A 17,122-nucleotide genomic window follows, 5' to 3' on the forward strand; every position below is an offset into this window, starting at 1 on the left:
GAGTAGAACACATACTGTTATCCATCCATCCCTTTTCCTCTCTCTGTCCTTGTCTGACAGGATACCGTGTCTCCTCCTCGCACTTCTCTCTTCCTCTCTGTGACCGCCGCTCAGAGGCCAAGTCAGACTTATTGGAGCACAGATATTTGGGTGACAATTTCAATGTGAGGGACGACATGACGATTACTCAGAGACTAATGTTAGCATGGCCTTTACTTCACGCTACACTTGGGATGCCAAGTGGATTTTCACTGAGTCTTTGAGGAAGCCACTGGTCATGGGAAAACATCCGGAAGAGGAGGATAGGTGATGAGATGCCTTTCGACCCCGATGTTAATTGGATTAGCATCTCAATCTAACACAGGAAACAAGAGAAACTTAATCCACAGGCAGATGGTCAGTTGTAATGATATAATTGTTTAGTCTACATTGACAGAAGAAAATACCAAAGTAATGCTTTTTTTGTTATTCATATAAGCTATAGATGAAAAAGCTGATCCACAGTAAAGGCACATGTTTTGACATCTATGTGCCAGAGTCCTGAAACTGCTGCCAGCTTTAAGATCAAATCTTTAAATAAATGTCTCAAAGTAAGAGGAACCAATTAAGCAAATTCATTTTTTGAACATAACTAATGACTTTCTTTCAAAAATGGCTTACCATAATCCACTGCTAATGGTTGGCAAATACAATTGTTGCAGTAACTCAAGTGAAACATATTATATAGATCAATTACACAGAAATTGATGTTTTTAAGCCTTTACTTCTGTTAATTATGCTTTTCTGCTTAAGGCTACTGAAAACATGACATTTAATTTCTTGGAAAGCTAGAATATTACATCTAACCAATAACACACATTTAATGCAGAAATGTGGGCTTAATGTAAAGTATGTTTAAGAGTTGTCATTTCCAAAATACACTTTTAATCTGACAAATGAGCCTCATCAGAACAAATATTTTATGGCTGGAGATTTTTAATGAGCTCTGGAGGAGCAAAACACAGAGAAACTGATTTAGAAGTCTCCCTTGCAAACTATACATTTTCCCCACTGCGATTAGTCAGTCAGTTCATCACATTGTTTATCTCTGCTTCTGTGGTGCTCAGAAAATACTCTCTACTTGTTCATGATGCATTCTGTCATCTGCAACTGAATAATTTTAAATGAGTACCTCAGAATAATATTCTAAACGCTCTTCTCTCTGAATTCTGTGACTTAAGTGAAGCACTTTCAGTTTTTTTTAACTGCTTCTCTTTTCTCTCTCTGTTGTCTGTGCTTTGACAAATGTAAACGCATCAGTAAAGTTTTAAAACCTATGTTCCTCCTTCAGCAGTGTTATTGTCCCTCTCTACCCACATCTTGCTATCCTGTTACAGAAGCAGGTGACAGATTTCTCTGGCCTTAACGGCCTCATCCCAGGGTTAATGAGGGCCTGTTTCAGACCTCATCGCCCTGCAGGATTCCCTCATTAGAGCAGAGATCGAACCGCTACCATGAGCCTCTGGCGCCACAGGAATCACATTATTTTATAAGTTGCCTCACCTGTAGTCTCTGCCCAGAGTCCAGGAATGCTTTGTTAACAAGTGCTAATGTACCTCTGGAGAGGTTGTTAGAGGTTACACACTAATGTTACACAGTGTGGAATATGAGGGCTTGTTTTAGTCATGTTATTGCCTCCCACTGTGCATGAATCTGAAGGTATACATCCTGGGGTCAGAAATTAATTGGGCCTCAGGGTGAAAATGCACTTTGAAGTTAATAAAAAGATTGAGACAAAAAAAACTGAGGTCACAAAATGGGAGTTTCTTACATTTCTACCCTGCTCAAAATTTATTCATAAATCCATCATTGTCCTTTTAGCGTGTTGTGGAGTGGTGCCGGTAATTTATTCATAAAAAGAAAGTCCCCAGGATTCTTTCCAATATAATATTATCAGATATCATGACATGTGATGGCACAAGAACAGGAAAATAAAACAAATTTCAATGCAAAATAAAAAATATGTTAGCGGTCACAAAAAGTTCTCAAACTACTTCATGAGGAAAAACAATATTCTGTGATTTCAGTTCTTAGGCCGCTGTGACAGAGAAGACACGTTCTGTGAAATGACTAAAATAAAGCAGATGTAATTTCAGAAATGGCTCGAAGCTGTGAAAGTGGCTCATTTCATAGTCATTGAGGTGGCCTCAATAACAGACCTCGCGTTTAACAAAGGGATTCTACATCAGCGGGACGGCTGCTCTTTTGGTGTCTTGTTGAAAGCAGACTGAAAAAAGGTTACCAGTGCACAGACAAAGGTGGCAAGTAGCTTCAATATCCAGCCACGCAGGCTCAGATCCACATTTTTTCTCTGCGGCATATTTATTGCGTCGTGCTTTGGTGCACAAAAAGTGTCTGTAGGTACAATAGCAAATATTTCAGCTTCTCCAAGATTGCTCCACACCCACAGGCACCCACAGTTTATCAGGTGCAGCTGCAATCAATCAGCAATCAGCGCAGTGAAGCAGCAACACAGAATACACTTCCATACAATAAACAATCCAGTGGCTCCTTTTTTTTTTTTTTACAACATCCACAAAACTTTGATGTAAATAATTCTCGTGTAATTAAGGCAGAAATAATGCTTCATTTGGCAAAGTCTCACAAGTCCGATCCAAAAATATAGTGTATTTTCTTGACTGAATAAGATTCTTTTTCTCTTTTGAAATGCATATAAAATCAAACACAAAATTTGTTTTGAAAACATGATAAACAAAACTTGAATTTATAGCAATGTACTCAAATGTATATGCAGAAAATATATAGATACAACTTTAAAAGGATATGCTGCTCCCCAGGTTTCTTAGCAGTCTTGGCAGATGTCTAAATATGAGGTGACATACGCTACGTTCACACAACAGGCACATGCGACCCATATCTGACCTTTCATCAACCTTTCTCTACCACCTGATTTTGACACGCCCACCAAAAAAATAAAAAATAAAAAACTTTCCCCCTTCCATAAGTGGTACTTATTCAATTATGTATCCAATAGTTTTCAAAAGGTCTAGCCTGAAAGATCACGTTGAATTTTTTTACATCACTGACGTGAGACATGCATCATAATTCTGCAGCAGAAGAAACCAGGTGCTGTAAATCTAGACACAAGCAATGATGGAAAATTAAAGTATCTTACCCTTCAAAGTGGGAAAGACAAGCAAACATAGCATTCAAGGTAGAGGTGTTGCTCTTCATAAGTCAAAGTACGGCTATTAAAAACAGCCACTTAGCGCACCCCACTTGTTAAATGCCACTCCTGGTAAAGACGTGTGAGAAGGTTTAAAATAATTCAGTCTTTTGTTCCACTAGCATAATTAAACACAGAACATTTCTGCCTTTAATTTGGCTGCATTTGTTTAGTGAGGGAAAAAAACAAATTAAGAAACAATTGTTTTTGTTTTGTTGTTTTACAAAATTACAGAGCCACAATTAGTTGCACCCCTAAGAATCCTATTAAAAGAAATGGAAATTAAGCTTTTTAATTTATACTTGTGTGTAGAAGCTTTTAATTAGTAAGCCATGACGGGTAAATAAATATGACTTTGACCATTTCTGTTTGCCTCTCTTCATGTTAAGAAAGACATGTTGTTCCAGTAAGGCAGATGCATTGATCTGCTAATATCTAAAAAAAGGCTAACCATTGTAAATGTGGCCACATCAACAGTCAGACCAATAAATAACCTTAAAACAAAGGGAAGTTTAACAAGGACCCAATTTTTTCTCATCCCTATACACATAGAAAAGGATGTTAAAAAGTGTAAATAAATAAATAAAAATAAATGAATCTGAGGATCTGAGCGTGCCAGATGTCTGACGCTCTATCTTTATCTGTCGAAGGTTTGCAGCTACACATTACAGTAACTATTACCAACATATCACACCTTTCTTTCACAACCTCTATTTCCAGAGGGAGTCGCAAATGTCACAGTCACTAAAATCATCTGTCCACAGCAGGTGGATTTCTGGTTAGAGCCTCTGCAGTGTCAGAAAATCACTTGATCAGTTCTTTAAAAGTGCTTAAAATTATATGAATGTAGAGACTCTATTAGCTTATATTTTCATTGAAACTTGCTTTTCTTTCAGGAATGAGGGCAACCCCTTACTTCAAATCGAAGTGGAGCCGACATCAGATGTGAGTCCTTCTTTGATCGATCTGAATTTAGGTGTTACTTCAAGTTTTCAGATCAATGTGTTGCTTTGCATTTCCACATTGTCGTGTGAATTTGTGAGTGAATGTGAATGGAATGCAAGCAGAGCTCTCACCGTCGCTCGTCACACTCATTTGCGTGGTTTTCCCACTTAGCATAATTTGTCTTGGCTCTCTGAGGTGCCTCCAGGTAAGTTATGCGTCAAAAGCAGCGAGACTGCTGCTCGTCAGTTCTGTTTCTGTAACAATGATGGATCCTGAGAAAATGTAATGCAGATTGCTTTGAATTATATCCCAGCTGGCATCTTTGAATAGCCTATTTTCACTCTTTCAGTTCATTATATTTAAAATCAAATCAGTGCAACTCAGCCACCTTTTTTCCCTCTGGTTGTTTTCTCTTTTTATAACTCCATTTCCTTTGGTAAGAGCCTGAACAGCAGTCTGCATTTCAAACACACAGTCCAGATAACAATGAAGTTCTTTTTTTAATAGGAAGGCACTGATAATCGATAAGCTATGAGTTTATGTTCCAATTTGAATAGAATGGAAATTCAGACGCTCCTTTAGCTGGAACTTTTAAACAAGGACATACAGAAAGAATACTTAATTAATGCTTTTCTTTACTGCATTTTGTGGGACATTGATGTCTGTGGGATTCTGTGGTTCATTTGTTTTACCTATGTGCTTTTTACATTTTCAAATTTATTTGTATGTTCTTTTTTGTAGATTCTAGAAGATTTTTTTTTATATTATCTACTTTTAATTGTGAAATGTGAAAAGTACAGAATTGATCATATTTTTTTTCTTTGCCTTCCTGCCACAAGGGATCATTACTTATTAATATAGAGAGCAGAGATTATACCATGTCCCTGTGTGAGAGCAGTCACTGCAAAACAGGATTTTACTGTTATTTTTCCATGATGAGACTAAATTGATGCTTTTATGCTCTCTTAAGCATCTTATATTAGGGCAGATAGTAGGTGTAACATAACAAAAAACTGCAGTATCTGTGTTTATATCCTAGTGAATCTAGATGCATGTCTTATCTCTGATGTTTAGTGTCAATACTTCCAAATCCAGGATGTTCCATGACAGAGTCTGAAAGGGATAAAACAGAGCATCTTGTTAAGATTTGTTCAGCTTTCTTATTACCTGCTGAATGTCTTGTTATGAACCAAAGCCTAAATGAACCACGGGCATATCTCAACATCATATAGGAACAATTTAAGCTTCATTTTAAATTGTTTCTTATGTCTCTGTGCGATCTCTGGATTCATTTTTAAGTACCTCACTCATACTGAAACTAGTTAATTTTGAGTCATCTTCACTCACTAACAGAGTCTACACTGGGCAGTGTTGTTGTCAGAGCAACCTGATAGAGCTTAGTGTGGCGTATTCACTGATTGGAAAGATGGGACTTTTGAGTTCCCAACCGGCCAATCAGCCGTCAAGGCCAATCAAACTGAAAATCATCCAGTTCCAGTGATACTTTGGTAGTAGAACGGAAGAATATGATGACTTACAATTGCAATCATCAGTACAATATCTATATGTGGAATATTGCAACCACAAAGGATTGCTTGGATACTGGTTGGATATTAGATTCACAGTGGCATACATGCAAATTCTACTTGCTGGTATTATATTTGTCCTGATAGATGGATCTGGAATTTTGTAGGAGAGTTGCAAAAGTTCATGATTGGAGAGGGCATTGTGTTAAAGGAAAATATAGATAAAAGCCAGGAAAAATGTGGGTTATTTGCTATAAATATGTTAATCCCCATTTCCAACAACAATATCACAGAATATCACAGTTACATGTTATTCTGATAACCTACAGTTCTAATTCCCTAGTTTGTGTTCTTTGCTTCACCACAGAATGAAGATGCCAACAACGAGGACTCCGGCGATGAGTTTGAGGAGATGAATTTGTCCCTTTTGTCTGCTCGCAACTTCCCACGCAAAGCCAGCCAGACGAGCATCTTCCTGCAGGAGTGGGACATCCCCTTTGAGCAGCTGGAGATTGGGGAGATGATCGGCAAAGGGCGCTTCGGCAAGGTGTTCCACGGACGGTGGCACGGAGAGGTCGCCATCCGACTGATCGACATCGAGCGGGACAACGAAGACCAGCTGAAGGCTTTCAAACGGGAGGTGATGGCGTACCGCAACACTCGCCATGAGAATGTGGTGCTGTTCATGGGGGTGTGCATGAGCCCACCGCATCTGGCCATCATCACCAGGTAGGGAGAAAAGATGTTGCAGATTATGTTGGGACAAGAAATCTGGGAAGACAGTTCTGTTGAGGACTGAATGTGTTGTGTTGTTGCATCTTCTGTTTTTATTGTCAAGCTTTTCACAATCAGAAGTATTTTCAAACCGACCAATTTATCTGTCAGTGGGAGAAAACCCAGGTGGGGATTGAAAGAGATGAAAATCGAACATAATTGCGTAGAAAATGTCTAATTCTGTACATACGTAAATGTATCGCACAGGTTTAAATAGGTTCTGTGTTAAGTTGATATGTGGGTGTGCTGAACCGCATGGATCATACGGACAAATTGATGTACGGTATTAAGCCTGTCGCATTGAGAAATTAATCAATTAATTGCATGATTAATTAAAATGAGCTCATTAATTTCCATTATGATAATTGATATTTTTTAAAGGGCAATTTCGATTAAAGACTTCATAATCCCTTTTATTTTGTTGTGTGTGTTTTTTTATTTCCTCTATTTGTTGTTTTTGTTTGTGTTTTATTTTGCATATATTTTTCAGTGTGGGGTGTTCTGTACAAAATTAAAGTATTTTACTTTTTAAGAAGGAAAATTTGCATTATTATGCCATTATCAATATATCACTTGATAATAATCTCAGAAAAACAGTATTATCAATTATCACAATAATTTCTGGGGCAATTTATCATCCTGTAACATTTGTAATCATAACAGCCCTAATTGGTATTCCTCAAGCAATGCAACATTTAGAAAGGTAAAGAAATCGTGTGAAATTTTCACTTAAAATATTACAAAAATGTAATAAAATAGCACTCTAGATTATTATTTTAACAACATGCTTTTGACAGCATTCGTGCGAGTAAGAAAGTCAGATAAAGAATACAGCTTTCGTTTGTCCAGTGGTTCTGACTTGTTTCATGCTGATCGCATCATATCTGTGAAATGTTTATAGGGCTGGCAGCTGTGAGGTCCTTGCAGTCAGCGTCCCCCCCCCGGCACTCCTTTCAGATCAGCCACAGATCTGCTCCGTTATGGAGTGTCTGACAGTGAAACATGCAGACGTTATGATTAGAACAGGCTGCGACTGTTGCTGAGTAGATGAACCACCCACACCTCACAGCAAACAGTGGATTTTTTCTGACAGGCTGACAGCAGATAAAGCATCGCAAGTGAACTTGAATGAATTTTCTCACGTAGTTAACACCTTTTAATTATTTCATGGATTAGTGCTTGCGTTCTCACAGTATAGGGAGAGGGACCTGTTATTATTCAAGGACATCACAAGAAATGCTCTCATTTAATTAATTAGCAAAGCTAATTATGTTCAAAAGCAAACTGTTTGGATATTAGAGACTGCCATTGTTATCGTCACACTGGGAAAAAAAAGAGCCACACAGAAAATCACCATCCTCTCATTTCTTCTTTTTCCTGTTTCATTTATTTACTAAAGAATGGAGAATCTCACTGGATTCATATGCCCTTTTTTTTTAGCGAACACATTTCTGCAAGAAAAACATCTCTGTTTTCTTCACATTTACTGTGTAACAGGTTACACATTTGTAGTTGTGGTTTTATGACTGCAGGTGATGTCAGATGAAATTGCTGTGAATGCAGGGGAGCTGGCAGATGAGCTGCCTGCCTCCTGGAAACCTTCTCTGGTGATTGCTGAAAATAATAGCAAATGTCGGTACAACAGGTGGCTTTTTTATCCTGTTTCTACATATCAGAGTGATGATGAGGATGAAAATCTTTAAGATGCAACTCTGACAACCCTATGCAGGTCAAAGTGAAACTTAGTTTAGTATAATTAAACTAAAATAAAGTATATTGGTTATTTTTAAATGAGGGATTTCTGTTTGCACGAGTTAGGTCATTAACACTGATTGCTTCCTTACTTTTCGATTGTTTCCTTTGTGACTAAGTCTGGATTGATTTTTTGCAGAGCACACAGGACACGTTTTATGCGTTTGACGTCATCTGTGATGTCATTGCTGCTTTTTTGCTCATGCACATGGCGTAACCACCTCATTTTGAAACACAGGGGTGAATCTCAGCATGTTAAGATGGCCTCATTAGCGTTTTATTTATTTATTTTTGTCAGAGGTGAAGGTATTTGCCATCCGACACAGACAGCTGCATTTGAGAAAAAGAATGAAGTGGGACGGCTCCTAAAGATTTGGCTCCTGTCAGCTTGTCGCTACGAGATGAATATGTATGAATGGTGGGCCTCGGGTCCTTTGCTGGTCACCTGTGGGGGCACAGTCGGGGTTGAGGGTCTCAAGTGTGAGGCAGTGGGGGTTTGGGAAGCTGTCTATTAAAATGCATTATGTGAGGGCAGTCCTGCAGAAGTGTTGCACCTTCTATCAGAAATGCAGCAATGAGGAAAATATTGTTTAATAATCACAAAATTAAAGCATAAAGCTGGATTAACAAAGATTCAGTCAAAAAGATCCATTTCACGCTGTATGGCTCAGTGTGTTTTTATCAGGACCAATACAGGTTGTAGACACTTTTTGACGTGAACTATTGAAAGAGATTAACTTCTTATTGATATTCTAAATATTTGTGATTCTACTGTATAATCAGTCACTCACAGGTTTGATATGAAGGCTTTACTTCTCCAAGTGCAGATCATGCAGGCCATCTCGGTCTGAATGAGTAGGGGAGTCATACAGGGGATCTTCATATCGGACAGTTTATAGATCAACTGTGTTGTGAAATACCTTTTTGAAAACAGATTCCTACAATTTTTGCTTCAATCTCTTTTGTATTTGTCTGCTCACGATGCAGATTTTATGGTTCATTTTTTTTATGCTGATTTAATGTTCTAAACTATGACCTTTCTCCTCTCTGTCAGCTTGTGTAAAGGCAGGACACTTTACTCTGTGGTGCGGGATGCCAAGGTTGTCCTGGACGTTAACAAGACGCGACAGATTGCACAAGAGATGGTCAAGGTAAAAAAAAAAAAAAAAAATCAACGTTGATTTCCAGGAACACTTCAGCAGCAAACATCACATTACAGGACATTCAAATATCTCTCTTCCCCTTCTTCTCAGGGGATGGGCTACCTCCACGCTAAGGGGATTTTACACAAAGACATGAAGTCCAAGAATGTGTTTTATGATAACGGCAAAGTCGTCATCACTGACTTTGGACTTTTTACCATATCTGGAGTTCTGCAGGCCGGCAGGTAAATATGTATGAAGCAGGTTAGAGACAGAAGCTTATGTTTGTTTTGCAAATAAACACCTGGAAGCTTAATTCAAAACTGACACATGCAGCTTTTTGCTGTGACAGGGTGATTGGAAGCATATTTATACAAGAACAAAATATTTGGCTTGATTTTATTTGTACTTTACCACCATAATGGTAACAAAAAACCTATTTAGGCAGTATTTAGTCATAAATGTAAGATCTGATGTTGCTACTAAAAAAAAACAAAACAAAACAAAAAAAAAACTATTAATTAGAGAAATGTGAAAAGGAAATATCAACGAAACCGTAAATTAATTTCCTTCATAAAAACTGAATTCAGAGGATATTAAAAGCCTTCTTTTCTTTTTTCATAGGATTTCCAAGCTTCAAAGTCGAAACTTTCTTTCATCTAAGTTAAAGAGAGACAATTTTGATTAAACACGTATTATCTTCACAAGCTTTTTTTATTACATTAACACATATTTATAGCAAAATCATGGATTATGCAAAATATCAAACACTAAGGAGTTATTAGGTTTATTGTGGTTCTCCGATCTCTCTACACTGTTACTGAATTACTTTTTGATCTTTAAAATATGGCAGTAATTACCTAATGCACCAAAATATGCCACAATTACATATTTACATCTGCTCATAAACATCATTGGGAACTTTTACAAAAAAATTAAGTTTCATACCAAAGGTATAACAGAGTTTTTATAAATGTGGAATATAAGACTGCCCCTTGATAAATTGTTGTTTTTTTTAACCCTTGCATACTTGTTCTATTAAGACTTCCATATACACCAACCCAAAAGCTTACCAGGGTACCAGGTACTGGATTCTGTTCCTTTAACACACCGAGTAGGTCAGTAATCTTACATATTCCAAAAAAGCCTCTTTTGTCAGAAAACTGTTTGAATTGAAGGTACTGGGTCTTTCATTGGCACGATAACCTGTAGCTCACATCCAGCAACACAAAAGAAGGTTTGAAAAGGAGACAAAGAACAAATTTAAGCTCACCAGAAACAGCCTCCTATCTAAATCCTTCTTAAAATCTTTGCAAAGCTGACATTTGTCGTCACAAAACAAATATCTACACATTTAGACCTTGAGGTCCTTAAATGGGTAAGAGTACCTAAATGTAGCATCAGAGAGACTCAGAAAGTCAAAGATTGCAGTGCCATTACCTTTTCTCTGATTGGTTCAATTGTCCTACCTTGCAGGTTCTTGTGTCTATACAGAGCATGGGAATTTGATGGTTAGGTGATCCTTTGAGGTTTTTATAATTAATCAACAATATATAGTTACCAACAGATGTATATGTTGGACTCCATGTTTATGAAAGCAATTTGTGTGTATGGATAAAATAGAAGATAATAATTAAATAATAAGCACGTGTAAGAGGTGCTGATCAATTGATTATAAGCCAAAGAGACTGTAATCTTTAGACCAGTTTCTAACTGATGTTTTCTCATTTTTCGCAAAATTTAAAGTAAATGTAACCCAAATGTGCCTTTCCGATTGGCAACAGAAAAGTAAGCTTGGTTTGCTGCTGGCATCAGGTAAGTTTACACTGAGTCATATTACTCTCTATAACAAACCAATGTTTTTATTAGCGAAGCACTTTGTAGTTCAGGTTTAGTCTTTCTACCATAAAGTAATAATAATTACATTTACCCTAATCATGATCACAACACTATTTGCACTGACACTAAAAAAATCTACTGCAATAATCAATGTGACACAAGTTGTCCAAACAGTAGCTCTATACATTTAATAATAAAAGTCTAAATATCAAACTTGCCTTAAGCCTCCAGAAACAATAATTATGTTTGCCATGTTTTTTCAAGGAAATTCAGATGCCTATGGCAAACCTGTGACTCTTTATTTTTTAGTCTGGAAACATGACAGCACCACAGATGGCTGAAGACACCATCATGTATTTCCTCTTCGTTTTTTTTTTTTCCTCATGTCGTTGCGGTGGAATTTGACACGATGTAATCCTTAAAATTCAATTTAATATATGGCAAAGCTGTTTAAAAGCAAACCAGAATCCTGGCACTATGGATGCAACAAACTACATAAAAGCAAGTTATCACAACACAACAGGAAGAGACACACTTTGTAACAAATACCCGTGTTTGTGTCTTTCTGCTTTGCAGCCGGAGAGAAGACAAACTGAGAATCCCCAACGGCTGGCTGTGTCACCTGGCCCCAGAAATTATTCAGCAGCTTTCTCCAGACACAGAGGAGGACAAGCTTCCTTTCTCCAAACAGTCAGACGTCTTTGCTTTCGGGTGAGTGTCCTCTAACCAGATGTCCAGGTCTTTGTTTGTCCGGACAGTGTCTGAGTCTGGATATTTATAGCCAACTGTTGACAAACCGAAAATGGGCAGAAATTCAAGCAGCAGCCAGTGAGTTAAAGGAGCAAACTTATAAAGTTTAATTAAAGACTATGTATGAAGCTACATAATGGAGAGTATGTCGTTATAAAAGCCAGCTACTTAATCTGAGTAAAAGGCAAATATAAATACAAATGTTAACTATAATGAAAAATATTTTTTTAACCCACTTTCTGAAATCTTTTTGTAGTACTCTTATTTTTTTTAGCTGTTTTTGAGCAGCTAACCAGATGTCCATGTTAGCATCTGGTTAGATTTGAAGGTAAATGTTGTTCTTGAAGATCGTGCTAATAGTAAGTAATATATTAAATTAAATAAATCGGTGCAAAACCCTCACTTTCTTACATCCACGTCTTTCTTCAGACCCACCCAGACTGTCTTTGATTTGCTTCATTTCTGCCTTTTAAAAAATGCAGTTACACATTTTGAGTGAATTCATCCTGCCGAATCTGAGAGTTATTACATATAGATTGCTTTTCCAAGTGTCAAATAAGTCTCAGACAAAAGTCTCTCCATTCTCCTCCTTCAGTGACCAATTTTATATGCGCCCTAAGTTGATTAAAAAATCACTTTGGCTCCACTTTCTCCTCCACATCCATTACGGCTTGGTTTGTTGGGGTAGACCCTGCTCTATTGACTATTAACACAACAGCGTTTTCAGACGGTTCTGCCGTATGGATGCTTCATCGCTCTTATTATTCTGAAAGCAAGACAAGCGCAGCACTTGTGCACAATGTCCCGCTGCTCGGTTGGCCTTTGTGCTACCTGGAGGTGACCCCCTTGGCTGTTATGCATATTCATCAACAATCAAGCGTCAACTTTTTTTTTTTTTTTCATTACTCCTGGCATTGAGCTATTTTTATTCTACTCAAACATGTTGTACAGGAGAGAAAATGGTCTATTTTCACCAAAAAAATATATATTTTTTCTACATTAGCCATATTTACAAATACTCTAGATTCATTATAAAACATATACTATCATGATCTTAACCTATAAATAACTCTACTAATGTTTCTGTATGGATCCCTTCTATGCACCAGTGTGATCTAATTCTGAAAGCATTAATTGAATTGTGGTGTTTTTGCTTATCTGAATTCTACTGGTTGATATAATTCTTTAACAAAATGAGATAAGATGGTTCAAAGCGGTGACGCACTCTGCTCGGCTCTGTCTCTGCAGCACCATCTGGTATGAGTTACACGCACGTGAGTGGCCTTACAAGAGTCAGCCAGCGGAGGTGATCATATGGCAGATTGGAAGTGGCATGAAGCCGAACCTTGCCCAAACTGGGATGGGGAAGGAGATACTGGTAAGGGCTTTCTTCCCTTTTTAACTTGATCAAGAGTCACATTTCTGACAGGATTAGTTTCCAAAGTATGATGAATGTTTATATAGGCCCCATTTACACAACGCGTCTTATTTTAATTCACTTTAAAAATTTGTAGCATCAAACAATATCCAGCTATGTAGACTTTGGATCCAAACATTGAAGTCTTTAAACCATTACGATCCAACAAATTGATCATAACTAACTAGCATTAGGTTTGTTTAATAGGCTGAATGTTGGTGAAATTACACAGAGAAATAAATTTCTGAAAGTGTGCCTAAGTCTAAAAAAGTTTTTAAATTGTAAATTAGCAACATTTTATATAATTAAACTTCAGGGTTCTTGCTGATTAAAATATGTCTGAAAAAGGCTTGCAAGCAATAATTAAACACAGATAAAACTAGAACGAGTTCTACTCGCAGCTGTGATGGAATTGTTGATTAAATTTCAGCTTTAGTGAGAAAATACCAGTTATTGCTTTTTTTTATTTTGGGGTAAATGGAATGACTGGACTAATACTAAATCTAGTAAGGGAAGTAAGAGTCGAACATTGAGCTTCTTCTGATTAAAAAATAGAAAAAATGCTGGGACTTGTGTATAAAAAATATATAAATGTTTCAAGCTGTTTTTACCCTTTTGTTTCCCATCCTCACTTATAAAAACACCTCTGATATCTTCTCCTCAGAAGTAAATGTTCTTACATATTTATCTCCCTACACAGTTATTAGCAACTCTGGTGGAAAAAGAAAACAAAACAAGTTAATTAATAATAAATTCAGCCTCTATTGCAGTACCATGATCTTACACTGACCAATTGGAAATACGAAATATAAAGAAATAATATTATTCTTAACAAAATCACTTCTTTCACAGTTATTGGTGATCATATTGTTTCACATTATATAAATATAATGAACTTTGTAACTTATACTTTACTTCTTAAGTAAGAGAGAATTTGGGACATTTTAATTATTGATAAATGGCTACCTTATGGATAAGGTAGATAGATATTTAAATTTTTGCAAGGAAATAGCCTTGCAAAAATTACACATTAATTCATGTGTAATTGCTCCTCTAATTCAAAATTGTTATTTTGTGTTGATGCATGAAATAAAATTCCCACAAAATAAACAAAATTTACAGCTGTAATGAGACAGAATATGGGAAAATTAAAGTAATATGAATACTTCTGCAAGGTAATTTTTCTTTGCCCAGTGAGCAAAAAAGAAGTGAAATGATTTCCATTTTGTTTTTTTGTTGTTTTTTTTTTGGGTTTTTTTTCCAGGATATTTTGCTGATGTGCTGGGCGTACAAGCCAGAAGAGCGGCCCAGCTTCTCCAAGCTGGTAGATTTACTGGAAAAGTTGCCAAAAAGGAACCGCCGCCTTTCCCATCCAGGGCACTTCTGGAAGTCAGCTGAGTATGTCAAATGAGTTAGGCCATAAAACAACAGTCCACTGCTTTTACCAATCAGCCGCCATTACTCCACATAAATATCCCACCTCTTTAAAGAGTGCACTGAATCTAAAATCCAGCCCAGTGACGAAAACTGCCCATCCTGTGCGTATTTCTATGGAATGTTGGCATTTGTGTGTACAGATGAGTTGACTGTCCACTTCCTCAAAGCAGTTGGGACTCATGTTTTCTTTAATTTGATGTTAAACACACTGTATATTTCTCCTTTATTTTTCAGTCTTTTCTGAGTGATTCGCTTGCTTCATTATATTTAATTTGTTTCTTGGATGTATCTTCCTTGTAACTTTCAACAGATCACGTCATCTTAAAAAAAAAAGACATGTCTGAGAACAAATGTATATATTATTTTCACGTCTTGCTTCTTTGTTTTGAATGAACGCAGCTGTTGTACATCACACACTGTGCATATATTCATGACATTGTCTTACCATTCCTTGTGTCTATCAGTTCTGTAGTCATGTTTACCTCATGGTTTTTTTCATGTATGAATGTCCTCTTCACGTGTTTGTTGAACTTAAATGTCCTTTTATTTCCACCGTAACATCTGAATGTGAAGAAGGCAGTGTCCCTGTTTGTTTGAGAATGTGTCAGGCCAGTGTTTTGATGAGACTGTTCTCTGGTTAGCCTAAGCTTTGAATAGTATCTGTGAACAGGCTGGAACAGCTGCAGCCTTTGAGCAGGATTCCCTCACTTGATGCTTTTCTGTGAAATTTCTGACACTTGAAATGTATCTGTTGCTAAAACTAAATATCAAATATGCTGTCACTGAGCCCTTCTCACCAAGAACCAGTTCACTTGAGATAAAGTAGGTAAATATAATTTCATATTGTATTACACAAAGATAAAAAGCTAATGCTCGCTACTGTGTAGTCAATTCAGTTAATTCAAGAAATGTTTACCCTTTAAATGTGAACTTTCTGAACCCTGAGAATAAAGGTTTGCATGATTAAGGGATCCTAAACAGAATATGGGACTAAACAGGTTAACTGGGAAACATTGAGTGTCACAGATCAAAATAAATTCTAAATGTTTGTTTTTATCAAGTCAGGGCTATAAGCAGTGTTGTAGTCACTGAAAAGAAAACCTTTAATTTAACTGTATCCCATGTTCGTTAATCTTAAAATAAAAAAATTGCATTTTGAAAAAAAATATATACATATTTCATCCTTCAGATGCCAGGATATAAAATTTAATGTTTTTTTTTTTTGTTTTTTTTGTTGTTTTTTTTAATTGATAAATTTATGGTTTAAAAAATCAATGACACATTAACTTGCAAAAGAAAAATGCACATTTGGGTTCTAGAAATTATCTAATGTACATGAGGTTAAAAAAAATAAAGAAACATACAAAATATGGCACTATGCCATTATTTGTAAATCAAAAGTAAACTCAAACCCAAAAAACCTGAGACAATGTTTTGCTCCCATGGTTTCAAGGAGGACAAATTTGAATTTGAAGCATTGAGTTGTGTGTCTACGCTGCAAAAATAACAAAATCATATGTTATGTTTTTATCTATGCAAGAAGCCTAGAATACATGAAATTAGAGAAAACTGACTTACAAGTAACTTTTCTCCAAGATATAGGAGAAAAGTTCATTATACAAATCTGGCTGTAAATTTGATCAAACATTGTGAAGATTTTAATCCCTATTTTTTGTTTTGAACACGACAGCCTTTTTTCCACTTATTTTTGACTACAACACTGCTTAAGATTACTGTAGAGCACAAAGTAATCTTAAATGCGTAATGTTACTTTAATTGCACAAATATTTTATATAAATATTTTACTTACCTGTAGGTGTCCTTGTTATTGTAAATTAACAAGCAACTAAAATCTGGCAAAACTTTCCCTTTAACATATCAGAAGAGACATATCAAAAGTCATATAACCCCAGCCCAGACCATTTTTCTACTTCATGCTGTATATTAAAGTAGGTTTTAAATGTATGTCTTAGAGGTAGAGCAAACCTGAGTCGTATTATCACGAATCATCACAGGACATGAGCTGTAAACTGCTTTTACTCTCTCCAGCCACGTCAGGTAGGTAGAGACAATCTAATCATGTGAAATAGCCATTTTCCACATCATTATAAACACATCTGCCAGTGATTTTAAATGCATATAAACAATCTGCTACTTTTTTTCCACCGTATTGTTTGGAAGTCTGTTTGTTTGTCTCTTCAAATATGGTTAGTAAATCACTTAAATTTTTACTGTTTACAACTTTCAAGTGCATGAGAAGGACTATGAGAGATTTATTTAAAAAAAAATAATTAATATATATACTATATGATAT

At 36.3% G+C, this 17,122-nt stretch overlaps 1 protein-coding gene and 1 long non-coding RNA gene across 4 annotated transcripts in view; one reads left to right on the forward strand and one right to left on the reverse strand.

The window, feature by feature from the left end:
* Positions 1-17,122, forward strand: part of ksr2 (kinase suppressor of ras 2) — a 112,400-nt gene that overhangs the window by 79,514 nt on the left and 15,764 nt on the right. For 2 of the 3 annotated variants that reach the window (XM_007547475.2, XM_007547474.2), the window contains 7 exons: positions 4,123-4,171; positions 6,065-6,426; positions 9,278-9,374; positions 9,477-9,610; positions 11,781-11,915; positions 13,203-13,332; positions 14,636-16,159. In XM_007547475.2, coding sequence (XP_007547537.1) covers positions 4,123-4,171; positions 6,065-6,426; positions 9,278-9,374; positions 9,477-9,610; positions 11,781-11,915; positions 13,203-13,332; positions 14,636-14,782 — 1,054 coding nt within the window. In that variant the 3' untranslated portion in view covers positions 14,783-16,159. Of the gene's footprint in view, positions 1-4,122; positions 4,172-6,064; positions 6,427-9,277; positions 9,375-9,476; positions 9,611-11,780; positions 11,916-13,202; positions 13,333-14,635; positions 16,160-17,122 lie in introns of those variants that run through there. The other variant, XM_016669201.1, reaches the window with a different exon arrangement.
* LOC107835756 (uncharacterized) lies at positions 196-3,725 on the reverse strand. The gene is made up of 2 exons (XR_001661572.1): positions 3,176-3,725; positions 196-355 (listed from the first exon to the last, which is right to left on the reverse strand). It is a non-coding gene; the product is annotated as an uncharacterized LOC107835756 (long non-coding RNA).

Source organism: Poecilia formosa, unplaced genomic scaffold, assembly GCF_000485575.1.
Source record: "Poecilia formosa unplaced genomic scaffold, Poecilia_formosa-5.1.2 Scaffold20, whole genome shotgun sequence".
Lineage (NCBI taxonomy): Eukaryota > Metazoa > Chordata > Actinopteri > Cyprinodontiformes > Poeciliidae > Poecilia > Poecilia formosa.